The sequence below is a fragment of the Phoca vitulina genome, unplaced genomic scaffold (genome assembly GCF_004348235.1).
Source record: "Phoca vitulina isolate PV1807 unplaced genomic scaffold, GSC_HSeal_1.0 scaffold23, whole genome shotgun sequence".
Taxonomy (NCBI): domain Eukaryota; kingdom Metazoa; phylum Chordata; class Mammalia; order Carnivora; family Phocidae; genus Phoca; species Phoca vitulina.
The window spans coordinates 20026584-20039878 of record NW_022589726.1 but is presented as its reverse complement, the minus strand read 5'-3'; the positions used below and the strand labels follow the sequence as shown (position 1 = coordinate 20039878).

The window sequence follows — 13295 nt, the reverse complement described above, 5'->3', positions numbered from 1 at the left end:
AACAACATTGTTTTGGGGCACCTGGGTGGCTCAGTCGTTAAGCGTCTGCCTTCGGCTCAGGTCATGATCTCAGGGTCCTGGGATCGAGCCCCGCATCGGGCTCCCTGCTCGGCGGGAAGCCTGCTTCTCCCTCTCCCACTCCCCCTGCTTGTGTTCCCTCTCTCGCTGTGTCTCTCTCTGTCAAATAAATAAAAAAAAAAAATCTTAAAAAAAATCAAACTCATTGCTTTAAAAAGATTTTATTTATTTGACAGAGAGAAAGAGCACAAGCAGGGGGAGCAGCAGGCAGGGAGAGAAGCAGGCTCCCCTCAGAGCTAGGAGCCCGATGTGGGGCTCAATCCCAGGACCCCAGCATCCTGACCTGAGCCAGAGGTAGACACTTGAACTGACTAGGCAAATTCATTTTTAAAAATAAATTTATTTTAATCTTAACCAGCTGGACCACACATTGAAATTCCTTTTCAAAGATTCCTCTGCCACAAACCATCTACAACTTTTTTTTTCTACATTCTGATTTTGTCCTGTTTTTCCTCTTTAGACAACACCAGCCTCATTTTAGGACCAAAAAAGAAAAGGTATATTTCTCCTACCTTTTTTTTCATTGAAAGCACATCCTACTTTCCTGGCATATGGAGATATTTTCCTTATTAGTTTTAGTTATACATATTAATTAGAATTCTCTTAGAAGCCTTAATTTCTAGTGAAAACTAAGAAGTAGGCAACTGTGAACTGTTATACAAGCATTCTTTAAATTTGCAAATTTATTAATACATTTCAAAATTTCCAAAAGCATGTCTTTAAAAATTTGCCAGTGTAGCATTAACATATCTAAATATCTTTTAGTTTCTCTGTAATAAGCCAGAAGTAGATAAACCTTTGTTTAGTTATTAATGTTGCAGTATTTTGTTTTATTTGGAAATGATTTAGCTATTTAATGAGTTTAGTGTTTTAATTCATTTACTCTAACTCGGAAAACTATTTAAATAGAGTTAATATCACTGAGAAGTTCATTTATGAACTTTTATCTTGCCTACATCTATTTAATTTGTCCTTAATAATTAATGTGTAGGTTACCTACAGAAACTTCATTAAACATTAGACAAAGCCAGCCATTATCCTAAGCTATTATTTTTTTTTGTTGACAGAATAAAAGATAACAGGAACCTACACAGAATAAGTTTCCTATTTAATGTGGATAATTTTAAAGACATGTCTGTCTAAATAGCCTTTCCCCCTTTTGTTTTTTCTTGATAAGAATTACCTCCATTAAGGGCCGCCTGGGTGGCTCAGTCCATTAAGCATCTGCCTTTGGTTCAGGTCATGATCCCAGGGTCCTGGAATCAATCCCCGCATCAGGCTCCCTGTTCAGCGGGGAGTCTGCTTCTCCCTCTCCTCCCGACTCATGCTCGCTTCTCGCTCGTGCTCTCTGTCGCTATCTTTGTCTAATAAATAAAATCTTAAAAAAAAAAAAATTACCTCCATTAAATTTGCATTTTAAAGAGATGGACTAGATATAATAGAGAAGACTAGTATAACATTGAACAGTTACATATTATTTAAGTAATCTCTACACCCAACGTGGGGCTTGAACTCATAACCCCAACATCCAGAATCTCATGCTCTGCCAACTGAGCCAGCCAGGTGCTCTGAACATTTACATTTTAGAGACATAGGAGAAATGTTCACCCCCCACCCCCTTCTGTTCTCCCACACCAGAATTTTTACATTTATAAGCCTTTTGAGATAAATAGGGGAGGTTTGGGAATTGGTGGGCCTTGAATTGTTCTTGGAACCACACCTCTGATCCTGTAAAGACTACATTTTTTTTTTTTTAAGATTTTATTTATTTATCTGACAGAGACACAGCAAGAGAGGGAACACAAAGAGGGAGTGGGAGAAGCAGGCTTCCCGTGGAGCAGGGAGCCCAATGTGGGGCTTGATCCCAGGACCCTGGGATCATGACCTGAGCTGAAGGCAGATGCTTAATGACTGAGCCACCCAGGCATCCCTAAAGACTACATTCTTAAAACAAGGACAGCTCTTCTTAATTCCTCAAAAGAATTGGGTTAGTTACTGAAAAACACCAAAGGACTGACACGCCCATCCACTTAGGGAAATGTCTTCTTTTTCTCTGGGTACATTCAGCTTAGGGGATAAGGCCTTAAAAAAAATTCCTGTCAGGGTTGCCTGGGTGGCTCAGTCGGTTAAGCGTCTGCCTTCAGCTCAGGTCATGATCCCGGGGTTCTGGGATTGAGCCCCACATGGGGCTCCCTGCTCGGCAGGGAGCCTGTTCCTCCCTCTGCCTGCCGCTCCCCCTGCTTGTGCTCACTTGGTTCTCTCTGACAAAATCTTTAAAAAAAATTCCTATCAGCCTTTCAATATCAGCTTCCAGTTTGGCCACATTTCCTATTGAGTTATTAAATCCTTTCAAATATCTTGTCAGGTGTCAGCTGGGAAAAGAGTAAATATTTCTGTCAACCTAATGGACCCAAAATCCTCCTCAATGAGGGGAGTGAGAGATACTATCTTCAGATCTAGAGTTACTCCCAAAGACAGCCAAAGAACAGACAGCCTCATGTCCCAGACAGGCAGAAAGCTAAGCCATGTTCTTAGGAGGTAACAAGACAAACAAAAAAGGGAATAGCTATTCCCAGGAGAGAAAGAATCATTATCCACTGAGTCTGGATTTGGAAACAAAGGGACAAGATGAAGTTTTATTTCCCCTCTTTCAATTGGGCTTAGGAGATAATCTCTTTACAAAAACTCTTGTGGGCCCTCCTGAGTTTTAAGAAAAATTTTTTTTTAACTATGGCCCTTAGTTCATCCTTAGAGCAAGGAGTAAGAGATACCTGAAGAGGATCACCGGTAGCCTCAAGTGGTCTTAGTTCAAAAGGTCACAGTCTTTTGAGGAGAATGGAAAGGCAATTCAGTCGGAAGCTCGCTCGGAGGAGTAATCAGGGACGGGGGGAGCAGTAGGATTTACATCAGTCTTATAGCCTTGTTTTAGATGACTTTTCTCTTTCATTAGCTTTTTGCCATGAATCTTTTAATGAGACTATTTTGGAATTTTGAAATCTTTTGGAGGCTGCTTCTTGCCAATTAAAACAGGTAACCCTTGCTTTCAAGTGCAAAGGTTCTTAAATGAATGATCTTGTCTAATTCAATGTTCCTCATAACAGCCATTGTAATTCCATGTTGTTTCAGTAAAAAAAAAAAAGGTTTAATCTTGCTAGGTATCTGTAACTGCGGGACTATAGTGCTTAGACGTAAAATAAGCAGGTGTGCCGGAAGGTGGCACACTCAACTCTGTAGATATAAGGGATCCCATCTGTTTTAACTAGGCCTTTGGGTTTCTCAGAGCCAAACTAATACCTAAGAGGGACTTGCCGTGGGGTTGAGATTCATGGGTTGTTTTACAGTGTACCTCACCTCACTGCAAGTTTTCATGAGGTCGGTGGGTGAACTCGCGTTCCTTGACCAGTTTATTCGAACCTTGGGAGTCTCTGAGTTAGGTGGCAAGTGCTCTAACAGCTCTTGAATGCTTTGACCTGTGCCCACCAATCTTTGTGGCTTTTCAGTTTCTGAAATCCCCACTAGCGATAACCTTTATTTACACAAAACAAGACAGCCAAATGTGCACCTCAACACAACAGCAGTAACCAAAACATGTTGCTGTGGAGCGGCCAAGGCCAAGAGAATTCTTTGTGTACCACCAGCAATTCCCAGTGTGAACTAAGCCAGCCTATGAACTGGAACTAGGAAAGGATTCCAAGGTGAAAGTGTGGGCTGAACCAAGGGTTAAGGACTGGTACTCCCATAGAACCTCCTCAGTCTAGCCTGACCCACTAACCCTTTACTGGAAAGTCAGATTGGCAGCTGGATGCAAAAAGAGCAGAGCTAAAACGAAGAGGGACTTACCAAGGGCACTTAGATACAGCGAGAAAGACTCTGAAGGGTTTGTGGGGCTCCATGCCTGTGTTTTTTGTTGTCCCCAGATGCTGCCAGAAATTTGCGTTTGATCCGAGACCACCAAATCTGTTAAACAGAATTCAGCCACGTAAATTTGAAGATCTAATTGGCTTTATTAAATAATTCATGAATTAGGCAGCATCCCATCTGGCAAGTGGAGGGGAACTCCAAGAACCTGTACAAAATGGAAGGTTTTTATAGGAAGAAGGGTGGGGCAGGAAAGTTTTAGCAAATGAAATGAATAGACTGTTCCAGGCAAGGTCTCTTTCTCTTAGTGGGAAGATACAGATTACCTCACCTTCTTGTGGGGGCTGGAGAGGGTCCATGTCACACTCATTGGCCCTGATCTGAAAACTTCTGGCTGACTAGTTACCACCACATTTCTGGGGGAAGCTGAAACTGCAATTAGATATTAAGTCTTGGGTTGGGGACTCGGCCTAAGTGATACCATTTGGGGCCTGTGGTTTTCTTTTTAACAATACAAATACATGAGCCGAAACCAGAGTGGGAAGCAGAAGCAATCATGAAAACCAAGGTACACCCATTACTTTAGGTCTACTGCAGGAAGGGACCCTGAACCTGAGATTTCTGTATTAAGCTGGGATCCCTGTAGGAGGCTAGAACCTCTGAAAGGAAGCTTCCCTAAATTAAGCTTTCTGGATTACACCAGATTAGGATCAACCAAATAAGAATTCACAGTGAAAAATCATCAAACATACAAGGAAATAAACTACCATTAGTGAGAATCAACTCAATAAATGCAGGAAAAGTATTTGATAAAATTCAGCACCCATTCATAAATGTTTAGCAAGTAAGTAAGAAAATGGGCTTCCCTAGCATTTGGGGGAACTGAACTACACATAGGACAAACAATGGCTCAAGTCCCAGATTGACCAGTAATTCATGGTGCACATGGGGACCAGATCTGAATAACACTGCAAAGGCTTAGAAAACTGAACTGATGTTGGAACTACAGTCCACTGAATACTGGTCAGAACTTGTGGCCTGGACACAACTAGGTTGATAGCATGATAAACAAGAATATCAGATATTCTCCATAGGGTTTAAACAGGATCTCAGAGTCTGATATCATAATATTGAAAATGTCCCAAATTACTTGGCATACAGAGAACCTGGAAGAATCTTAACTGCTTGGGAAGACTGTCAGCAGATGCCATAGATGTTGGAATTACGTGACAAAAACTTCAAAGGAGCTATTATTAAAATGTTCTAATAAGTGTGAATTCTCCTAAAATGAATGGAAAGATAGAAACTCCTAGCAAAAAAGTACAAGATATAAAGAGAACCAAATAGAAATTTTAGAGCTGAGAAATACAGTAACAGAAATAAAACCTCACTGGATGAGTTCAGTAGGAGAATGAAGATAAGGAGACAGCCAGCTTCAAAGATAGTTCATTGGAGATAATCCAATCTGAACAATAGAGATTAGACAAACTCATTAATTCCCAGGGCCTTGTGAGACAATACCAAAAGTTCTAAAATTTGTGGGTCATAGGAGAAGGAAAAGTATGTTGCAGAAAAAGTATTTAAAGAAACAATAGCTGGAATGTTCCCATATTTGGTGAAACCCACAGATTCAAAAAGCTCAGCAGAGACGCCTGGGTGGCACAGTCGGTTAAGTGGACTCTTGGTTTCGGTTCGTGATCTCAGGGTCATGAAACCCAGCCCCGTGTTGGGCCCAGCGTGAAGTCCGCTTAAGACTCCCTCTCCCTCTGCCCCACCCCCATGCCTGCTTGTTCTCTCTCTCTCAAATAAATAAATCTTAAAAAAAAAAAAAAAAGGCTCAGGAAATTCTAAGCCATAGGTAAACACAAAGAAACCCCTACTCAGGCAGGTCATAATCAAACTGCTGAAAAGTAAAGACAACACTCTTGTGAGCAGCCAGAGAAAAATGCCACATTACTTAAAAGGGAACAGTGTGAATCATTCCAATTTCTCATCAAAACCAAGGAGGCTAGAAGAAAGTGAAACACATTTTTAAAGTGTTGAAAGAAAAAAAAAATGATCAATCCAGAATTCTGTATCTAGTGAAAATAACCCTCAGAAATGGTAGGTGAAATAAATATTCTCAGGTGAAAGAAAACTAAGAGTATTCATTGACAGCAGACCTGCTCTAAAGTAACTGCTAAGAAAGTTCTTAAGACAGAAACTTGGAAGGTTAGGAATGAAGAAACAGCAACAGCAAGATCTGGGCAAGAATAATGAACTATTCTCCTCCTCCTGAATTCTTGAAACTATGTTTGGTTGACAAGAAGATGGCATTGTCTGGTGGGGCTTTCAGTGTATGCACACATAATATATAAGACAACTACAACATGAAGGGGAAGATAGACTCAATATGGTGGGAAGTTTTCTAAGGTTCACGACGTGGTAAAATAGTGGTTCTAGGGACGCCTGGGTGGCTCAGTCGGTTGAGCGTCTGCCTTAGGCTCAGGTCATGATCCCAGGGTCCTGGGGAGTCTGCTTCTCCCTCTGCCTGCTGCACCCCCACCCCACCCCCCACCCCTGCTTGTGCACGCGCACGCTCTCTGGCAAATAAAAAAAACCTTTAAAAAAAAAGAAACAGTTCTAAGTAGACAAGGTATCTATATTATAACTCCTTAGAGCAATTACTAAATTGTTAAGAGATTTAGTCGAATATATGATAAATTAAAATGGAGTTCTGAAAAATCTTCAGATAACCCAAAAGAATACAGAAGACTTATTTTTATTTATCTTTTAAGTAAGCTCTATGCCCAACATGGGACTTGAACTCACAACTCTGAAAATCAAGAGTTGCATAATCTACTGACTGAGCCAGCCAGCCACCCCCAGAAGACTTTTTAAAAAATAGAAAGCAAATAATTGGTAGATCAAGTGATAGCAGTGTTTATATTAAGAAGACATGGATTTAACTCACTAATTAAAAGAGATTATAAAACCAAAGACCAATATTCCTCATGAATATAAACACAGAGATCCCTAGCAAAATACGAGCTTAGCAAACAAATCCAACAACATATAAAAGGTATTATACATGATTATCAAGTAGGATTTTATCCCAGGAATGCAAGATTGGCTTAATATCTGAAAATCAGGGCGCCTGGGTGGCTCAGTCGGTTAAGCGTCTGCCTCCAGCTCGGGTCATGATCCCAGGATCCTGGGATCAAGTCCCGCATCGGGCTCCCTGCTCAGCTGGGAGTCTGCTCCTCCCTCTGCGTCAAATAAATAAAATCTTTTCAAAAAAAATCTGAAAATCAATTAATGTAATACATCATATTTATAGAATAAGAACAGAAAATATATGGTCATCTCAGCAGACACCGAAAAAGCATTTGACAAATCAAGTACCCTTTAATGATAAAAATGCTCATCAAACAAATAGAAGGGAGCTCTTCAGCCTAATAAAGCATCTGTACACAAGCCCGTAACCAGCAGCATATGTAATGGTGGAAAACTGAATACTTTCTCCCTAAGGTCACGAACGCAACAAGGCTGGATGTCTGCTCTCATGACTTCTATTTAACATTGTATTCAGGCAGTTAAGCAAGAAAATGAAATAAAAGGCATCCAGATTGGAAAGGATGGGATGAAATAAAATAATTTGCAGATGACATGATTTCATATATAGAAAATCTTAAAAGAATCCACTAAAGCAGAGGTAGTTGATGAGTTCAGCAAGGCTGCAGGATGTATTACCATCTGTTGATTCTTGGTATATGGTACATAGGGGTTTTAATGTCTGTACTTTTCTTTATGCTCAAAATGTTTCATAACTTAAAAGTGAAAACTGGCACAGCATTCCATAGTCTCATGGTAGGCTGGCTGAAGAACAGCATTCGGGGATCTGTTAAAGGGGTCTGGAGCCCTGTCCTGACCCACTCACTCAGCCATTAGGGATACCAGATGGCATTCAGTAAACCTCTCTAGACGATTCTGATACATAAGCAGGTTTAGGAACCAGTGATGCCTAACATAGAGTCCTGTAGGGCTGCCACCTCTCTTACTCTCTTTGTGGGACATCTGTTGATACAGTTTACAATTATATTAGCTCTTGGTGGGAAGATTGTCCAGAGTAAGGAGGCCATGCTGGAGAACAACTTTCAGCACATTATAGAAGAAGAGCTGAAGGAACTAAAATTATTTGGCCTCAAACAACTGTAGCAGTTGTCAAATAAATACTGCAAAGTTAGGGCATGGATATAGAGTTAGGGTTAAGCTTAAATTTCTTTAGTTTCGAGTTCTTTCCTCTCGGTGCTGTGGCCGCAGCCATGAGTATGCTCAGACTTCAGAAGAGGCTTGCCTCCAGTGTCCTCCGCTGTGGCAAAAAGAAGGTCTGGTTGGACCCCAACGAGACCAATGAAATTGCCAATGCCAACTCCCGTCAGCAGATCCGAAAACTGATCAAAGATGGGCTGATCATCCGGAAGCCTGTGACTGTCCATTCCCAGGCTCGGTGCCCTAAAAACACTTTGGCCTGCCGGAAGGGCAGACATATGGGCATTGGTAAGAGAAGAGGTACTGCTAATGCTTGAATGCCTGAGAGGGTAACCTGGATGAGGAGGATGAGAATTCTGCGCTGGCTGCTCAGAAGATACTGTGAATCTAAGAAGATCGACCGCCACATGTATCAGCCTGTACCTGAAAGTGAAGGGTAATGTGTTCAAGAACAAGTGGATTCTCATGGAACACATCCCCAAGCCGAAGGCCGACAAGGCTCGCAAGAAGCTTCTGGCTGACCAGGCTGAGGCCTGCAGATCTAAGACCAAGGAGGCTCGCAAGCGCCGTGAAGAGCGGCTCCAGGCCAAGGAGGAGGAAATCATCAAGACTCTGTCCAAGGAGGAAGAGACAAATAAAACTCCCTCTCTTTTGTGTGTACATGGTAGCCTTGGCAGTAACACAGATCAGTTACTCAATAAAACCAAACTTTATCTGCTAAAAAAAAAAAAATTCTTTAGCTTCACTGGGTGGAACCAGCTTTGGGTCTAAATAAGAAAGTGCTTAGTGGGGCACCTGGGTGGCTCACATGGTTAAGCGTCTGCCTTTGGCTCAGGTCATGATCCCAGGGTTCTGGGATCGAGTCCCGCATGGGGTTCTCTGCTAGGCGGGAAGCCTGCTTCTCCCTCTGCCTCTCTCTCTCTCTCACTCTCATGAATAAATAAAACATTAAAAAAAAAAAAAAGTGCTTAGTAATTGAATGGTTTACCGTTTGGAAGTTGTGGGTGCCTTATTCCTGGAAATAGAGGCTGTTAGGAATGTTAGGGAATTCCTGCATAGGCTGGAAGGTTGGCATAGATAAATGAAAGATCATTTTCAGTGCTAAGGGTTTTTTTTCCCCTTTTTGACTATTTTTGTTGCTTCCACACAAGTATTTCAGTTTTCTGATTTTTCTACAATGAACATAGAATTTTTTTTTTTTTTAAGATTTTATTTATTTATTTGAGAGAGAGAATGAGAGACAGAGAGCACGAGAGGGAAGAGGGTCAGAGGGAGAAGCAGACCCCCTGCCGAGCAGGGAGCCCAATGCGGGTCTCGATCCCAGGACTCCAGGATCATGACCTGAGCTGAAGGCCGTCGCTTAACCAACTGAGCCACCCAGGCGCCCTGAACATAGAATTCTTGAGGAAAGATTCATTTTTTTTTTTCCTCCTTAGAAACAAATAATGCTTATTTGTCCTCCACCCAAGTTGTATTTTGGAAGATCTTTCAGATTCAGAAAGGAATCTTTTTCTATCCTCATATTCCAGTCATAAGTCCCATTTTACCAAGTCTGAGGGATACCTGTGAATTAATTATATTTACTTCCTGTTAAATAATTTTATTGGGGTGCTTGGCTGGCTTAACCCGTGGAGCATGTGACTCTTGATCTCGGGGTTGTGAGTTTGAGCCCCACGTTGGGTGTAGAGATTAAAAAAGATCATTCATAAATAAAAAAATTTCACTTATCACTGATACTATGTGCTTTTTTATAGTCCTATTTCTAATTTTCTTGTTTCTTAGAACTGTGGGCTTCTCACTCTAGAGTTGAAGGTTGAAAAAATGTTTTTTTTTAATTTGGTCTTTTTAAATGAAGGTCACTTTTTTTTTTTTTAAAAGATTTTTATTTATTTGATAGAGACACAGTGAGAGAGGGAACACAAGCAGGGGGAGTGGGAGAGGGAGAAGCAGGCCTCCCGCGGAGCAGGGAGCCCGATGCGGGGCTCGATCCCAGGACCCTGGGACCGTGACCCGAGCCGAAGGCAGACGGTTAACGACTGAGCCACCCAGGCGCCCCGAAGATCACTATTTATAAAATGAATACTATTCTTGTTAATTAATGAAATACCTTATAATGGAGTCCTCTCTCTTGTAGGGGAGACATTTCTTACCTGTGTAAGAGCCTTGTACATTGAAAGGTATTTATTCGGTGTTTCTTTTCAGGTAGTGTAACTAGCCTGCAGTACACATTACAGTAGTCTGTGCTAAACTAGAAGGGCTCCTTGACACAACAGTTTAGATGTCTAGTAGATATGACACTTCTAACCTGAGACTGAAAAAGGTTTAGCAGTTTGTTTTTGTAAAGCTGTCCTCATTACTGATTATAATAGAGTTTTATCTTCCACAGAAAAATTTTGAAAGATCTATCTTCTGAAGATACACGGGGCAGAAAAGGAGACGGAGAAAACCCTGGAGTTTCTGCTGTCACTTCTATGTCTGTTCCAACTCCCATCTATCAAACTAGCAGTGGACAGTACAGTACGTATAGGAATAAATTTTTATATGATGGACACACAAAAACTAACTTTCATAAAGAAGTGGTGTATAGAAAAACTGTCATGCTTTAATAGCGAGGATAACTGAAGAATAGCATTTTGAGCCAAAGATAATGCAAAGTACTTTTTCAGCATGATCACGTTTACTTGTTACAACAACTTAGTGAGATAGGCAATTGTCAATTTATGAGGAAACCCATAAAGCCTTAGAGAGATTAGATAATGTCCCTAAAGTCACACAGCTTGTAAGTGATACGCTTACTTTGGATTTTGACAGATGCATGGAGTTGTCTAATCACTACCACAATCAAGGTATAATTTTATCACCCTACGGGATTCTTTGTGCTATCCATTTGTAGATGATTTCTCCTTCCATTCCTAACTCCTGTTCTTCAAGTCTAATTGACTCTTGCCTCAAAATCCGTGTCCCATCTGACCACCTCTCACTATCTCCAGTCACCACCACCACCTTGGTTTATACTCTCATCTCAGTACTGTGGTGGTCATTTTGCTTCCGTTCTTGCTCTCATTGTTTTTCCATACTGCAGCCAAAGCGATCTATTTAAAATGTCAATTAGAGGGGCGCCTGGGTGACTCAGTCATTAAGCATCTGCCTTCGGCTCAGGTCATGATCCCAGGGTCCTGGGATCGAGCCCCGCATCGGGCTCCCTGCTCAGCGGGAAGCCTGCTTCTCCCTCTCCCACTCCCCCTGCTTGTGTTCCCTCTCTTGCTGTCTCTCTCTGGCAAATAAATAAATAAATCTTTTAAAAATAAATAAGGGGCGCCTGGGTGGCTCAGTCGTTAAGCGTCTGCCTTCGGCTCAGGTCATGATCCCAGGGTCCTGGGATCGAGCCCCACATCGGGCTCCCTGCTCCACGGGGGGCCTGCTTCTCCCTCTCCCACTCCCCCTGCTTGTGTTCCCTCTCTCGCTGTGTCTCTCTCTCAAACAAATAAATAAAATCTTTAAAAAAAAAAAAAATAAATAAAAAAAAATAAATAAATAAAACGCCAATTAGATCACACCACTTTTGCTTCAGATCCTCTAGTGATGCTCCATCACACCTAGAATAAGTTCTATGAGGGTAAGTTACATCCAGGATCTGGCCTTGCTTACCCAACTCCGATCTCATCTGCCACTGGATCGCATTCTGGCAACACAGAATTTCTTGCTGTTTCTCCACATGAAGCTTGCTTGTTCTGCCTCAGGGTATCATCCCCGCTGCCTGGCACATTGTCCTCCCAGAGCCTCACATGACTTGCACCCTCACTCCTGCTCCACTTAAGTGTCACTTCCTCAGAGACCACTCTTTTTAAAATACGCTCTTTGGTTAACTTTCTTATATTTTTATAGCATTTATATGTAATTATAAAAAAGTATATATTAGTTTTTTAATTATAGATTATATAGAATTATAGATCAGCTTATTTATGGTCTGTTCTCAAGGATAAGTTCCTTGAGGGAAAGAACTTTGTCTCGTTCACAGCTGTGAACACCAGGCATAGAGGGCCTGGTGCATAGGAGGCTTTCAGTGAAGTTTGTTATGAATAAATTAAAGAGTATATAAAAAACACCTCAATGCGGACACCTAAGAAACTGAGAACAGTGGTTGCAAGGAAGGAAACGTGGGAGCAAGATCAGAGGCAGTTGAGAAGTTCACTTTCATTTTAAACAAAACTGAATTTTTTTTTTTTTACCATATACATGCATTACTGTTTTCAAAAATAATTTTTCTTAAAGTAGCATATTAGCAAGTTAAAATTATGATATATTAATATGGTTTATTCTAAAACAATTAAAATTAGAAATTATAAAACTGCATAGAAACTTAGGCTAATATATGTTATAATTGAAATAAGTACAGTACAAACTAGTATTTAAGACAGCATGATCCAGTAGAACTTCCTTGATGATGAAAATGTTCTATATTTACATTGTCCAGTACAGTAGCCACTAAGCCATGTGTGACTACTGAGCACTTGAAATGTGGCTGGTGAGACTGAGGAACTGAATTTTTTATCTTGTTTTAAGTAGCCACTTATGGCTAATGGCTACTGTATCAGTGCAGATTTAGAGTAAACTCAACCAGGTAAATACGCATGTTAAACAAAAACAGGAAGGTGCGCCTGGGTGGCTCAGTTAAGCATCTGCCTTCAGCTCAGGTCATGATCTTGGGGTCCTGGGATCGGGCCATGTTTGGCTCTGTGCTCATAGGGAGTCTGCTTCTCTCTCTCCCTTTGCCCCTCCCCCTGCTCATGCTGTCTCTCAAATAAATAAAATTTTTTTAAAAAATAGGAAGATATGTGACAAGAATGTTATAATTCTGTATTGTCACATATACTTAACATAAACTTAGATCTCTACATATGTGTGTATGGATACACATATTTTGATACGTATTAATATATAAGTCTGTGTGAACATAGGAAAAGATTAGGAAGGATGGAACCAAAAATAATGGTTACCTCAGGATGAGGGTGTGGGATAGCCAGTGGAATAAATAGGGATAGAATGGGAGTTTTACTTTTTATTTATATATATATATATATATATATATATATATATATATATATATA

General features: G+C 40.8%; 1 protein-coding gene and 1 pseudogene across 3 annotated transcripts in view; both read left to right on the top strand.

Annotated features, from left to right (window-relative positions):
• ATF1 (activating transcription factor 1) overlaps positions 1 to 13295 on the top strand; it is an 84473-nt gene that overhangs the window by 59361 nt on the left and 11817 nt on the right. For all 3 annotated transcript variants that reach the window (XM_032420456.1, XM_032420454.1, XM_032420455.1), the window contains one exon: positions 10574 to 10704. In XM_032420456.1, coding sequence (XP_032276347.1) covers positions 10659 to 10704 — 46 coding nt within the window. In that variant the 5' untranslated portion in view covers positions 10574 to 10658. The remainder of the gene's footprint in view (positions 1 to 10573; positions 10705 to 13295) is intronic.
• On the top strand, positions 7588 to 10424 carry LOC116642568 (annotated as a pseudogene).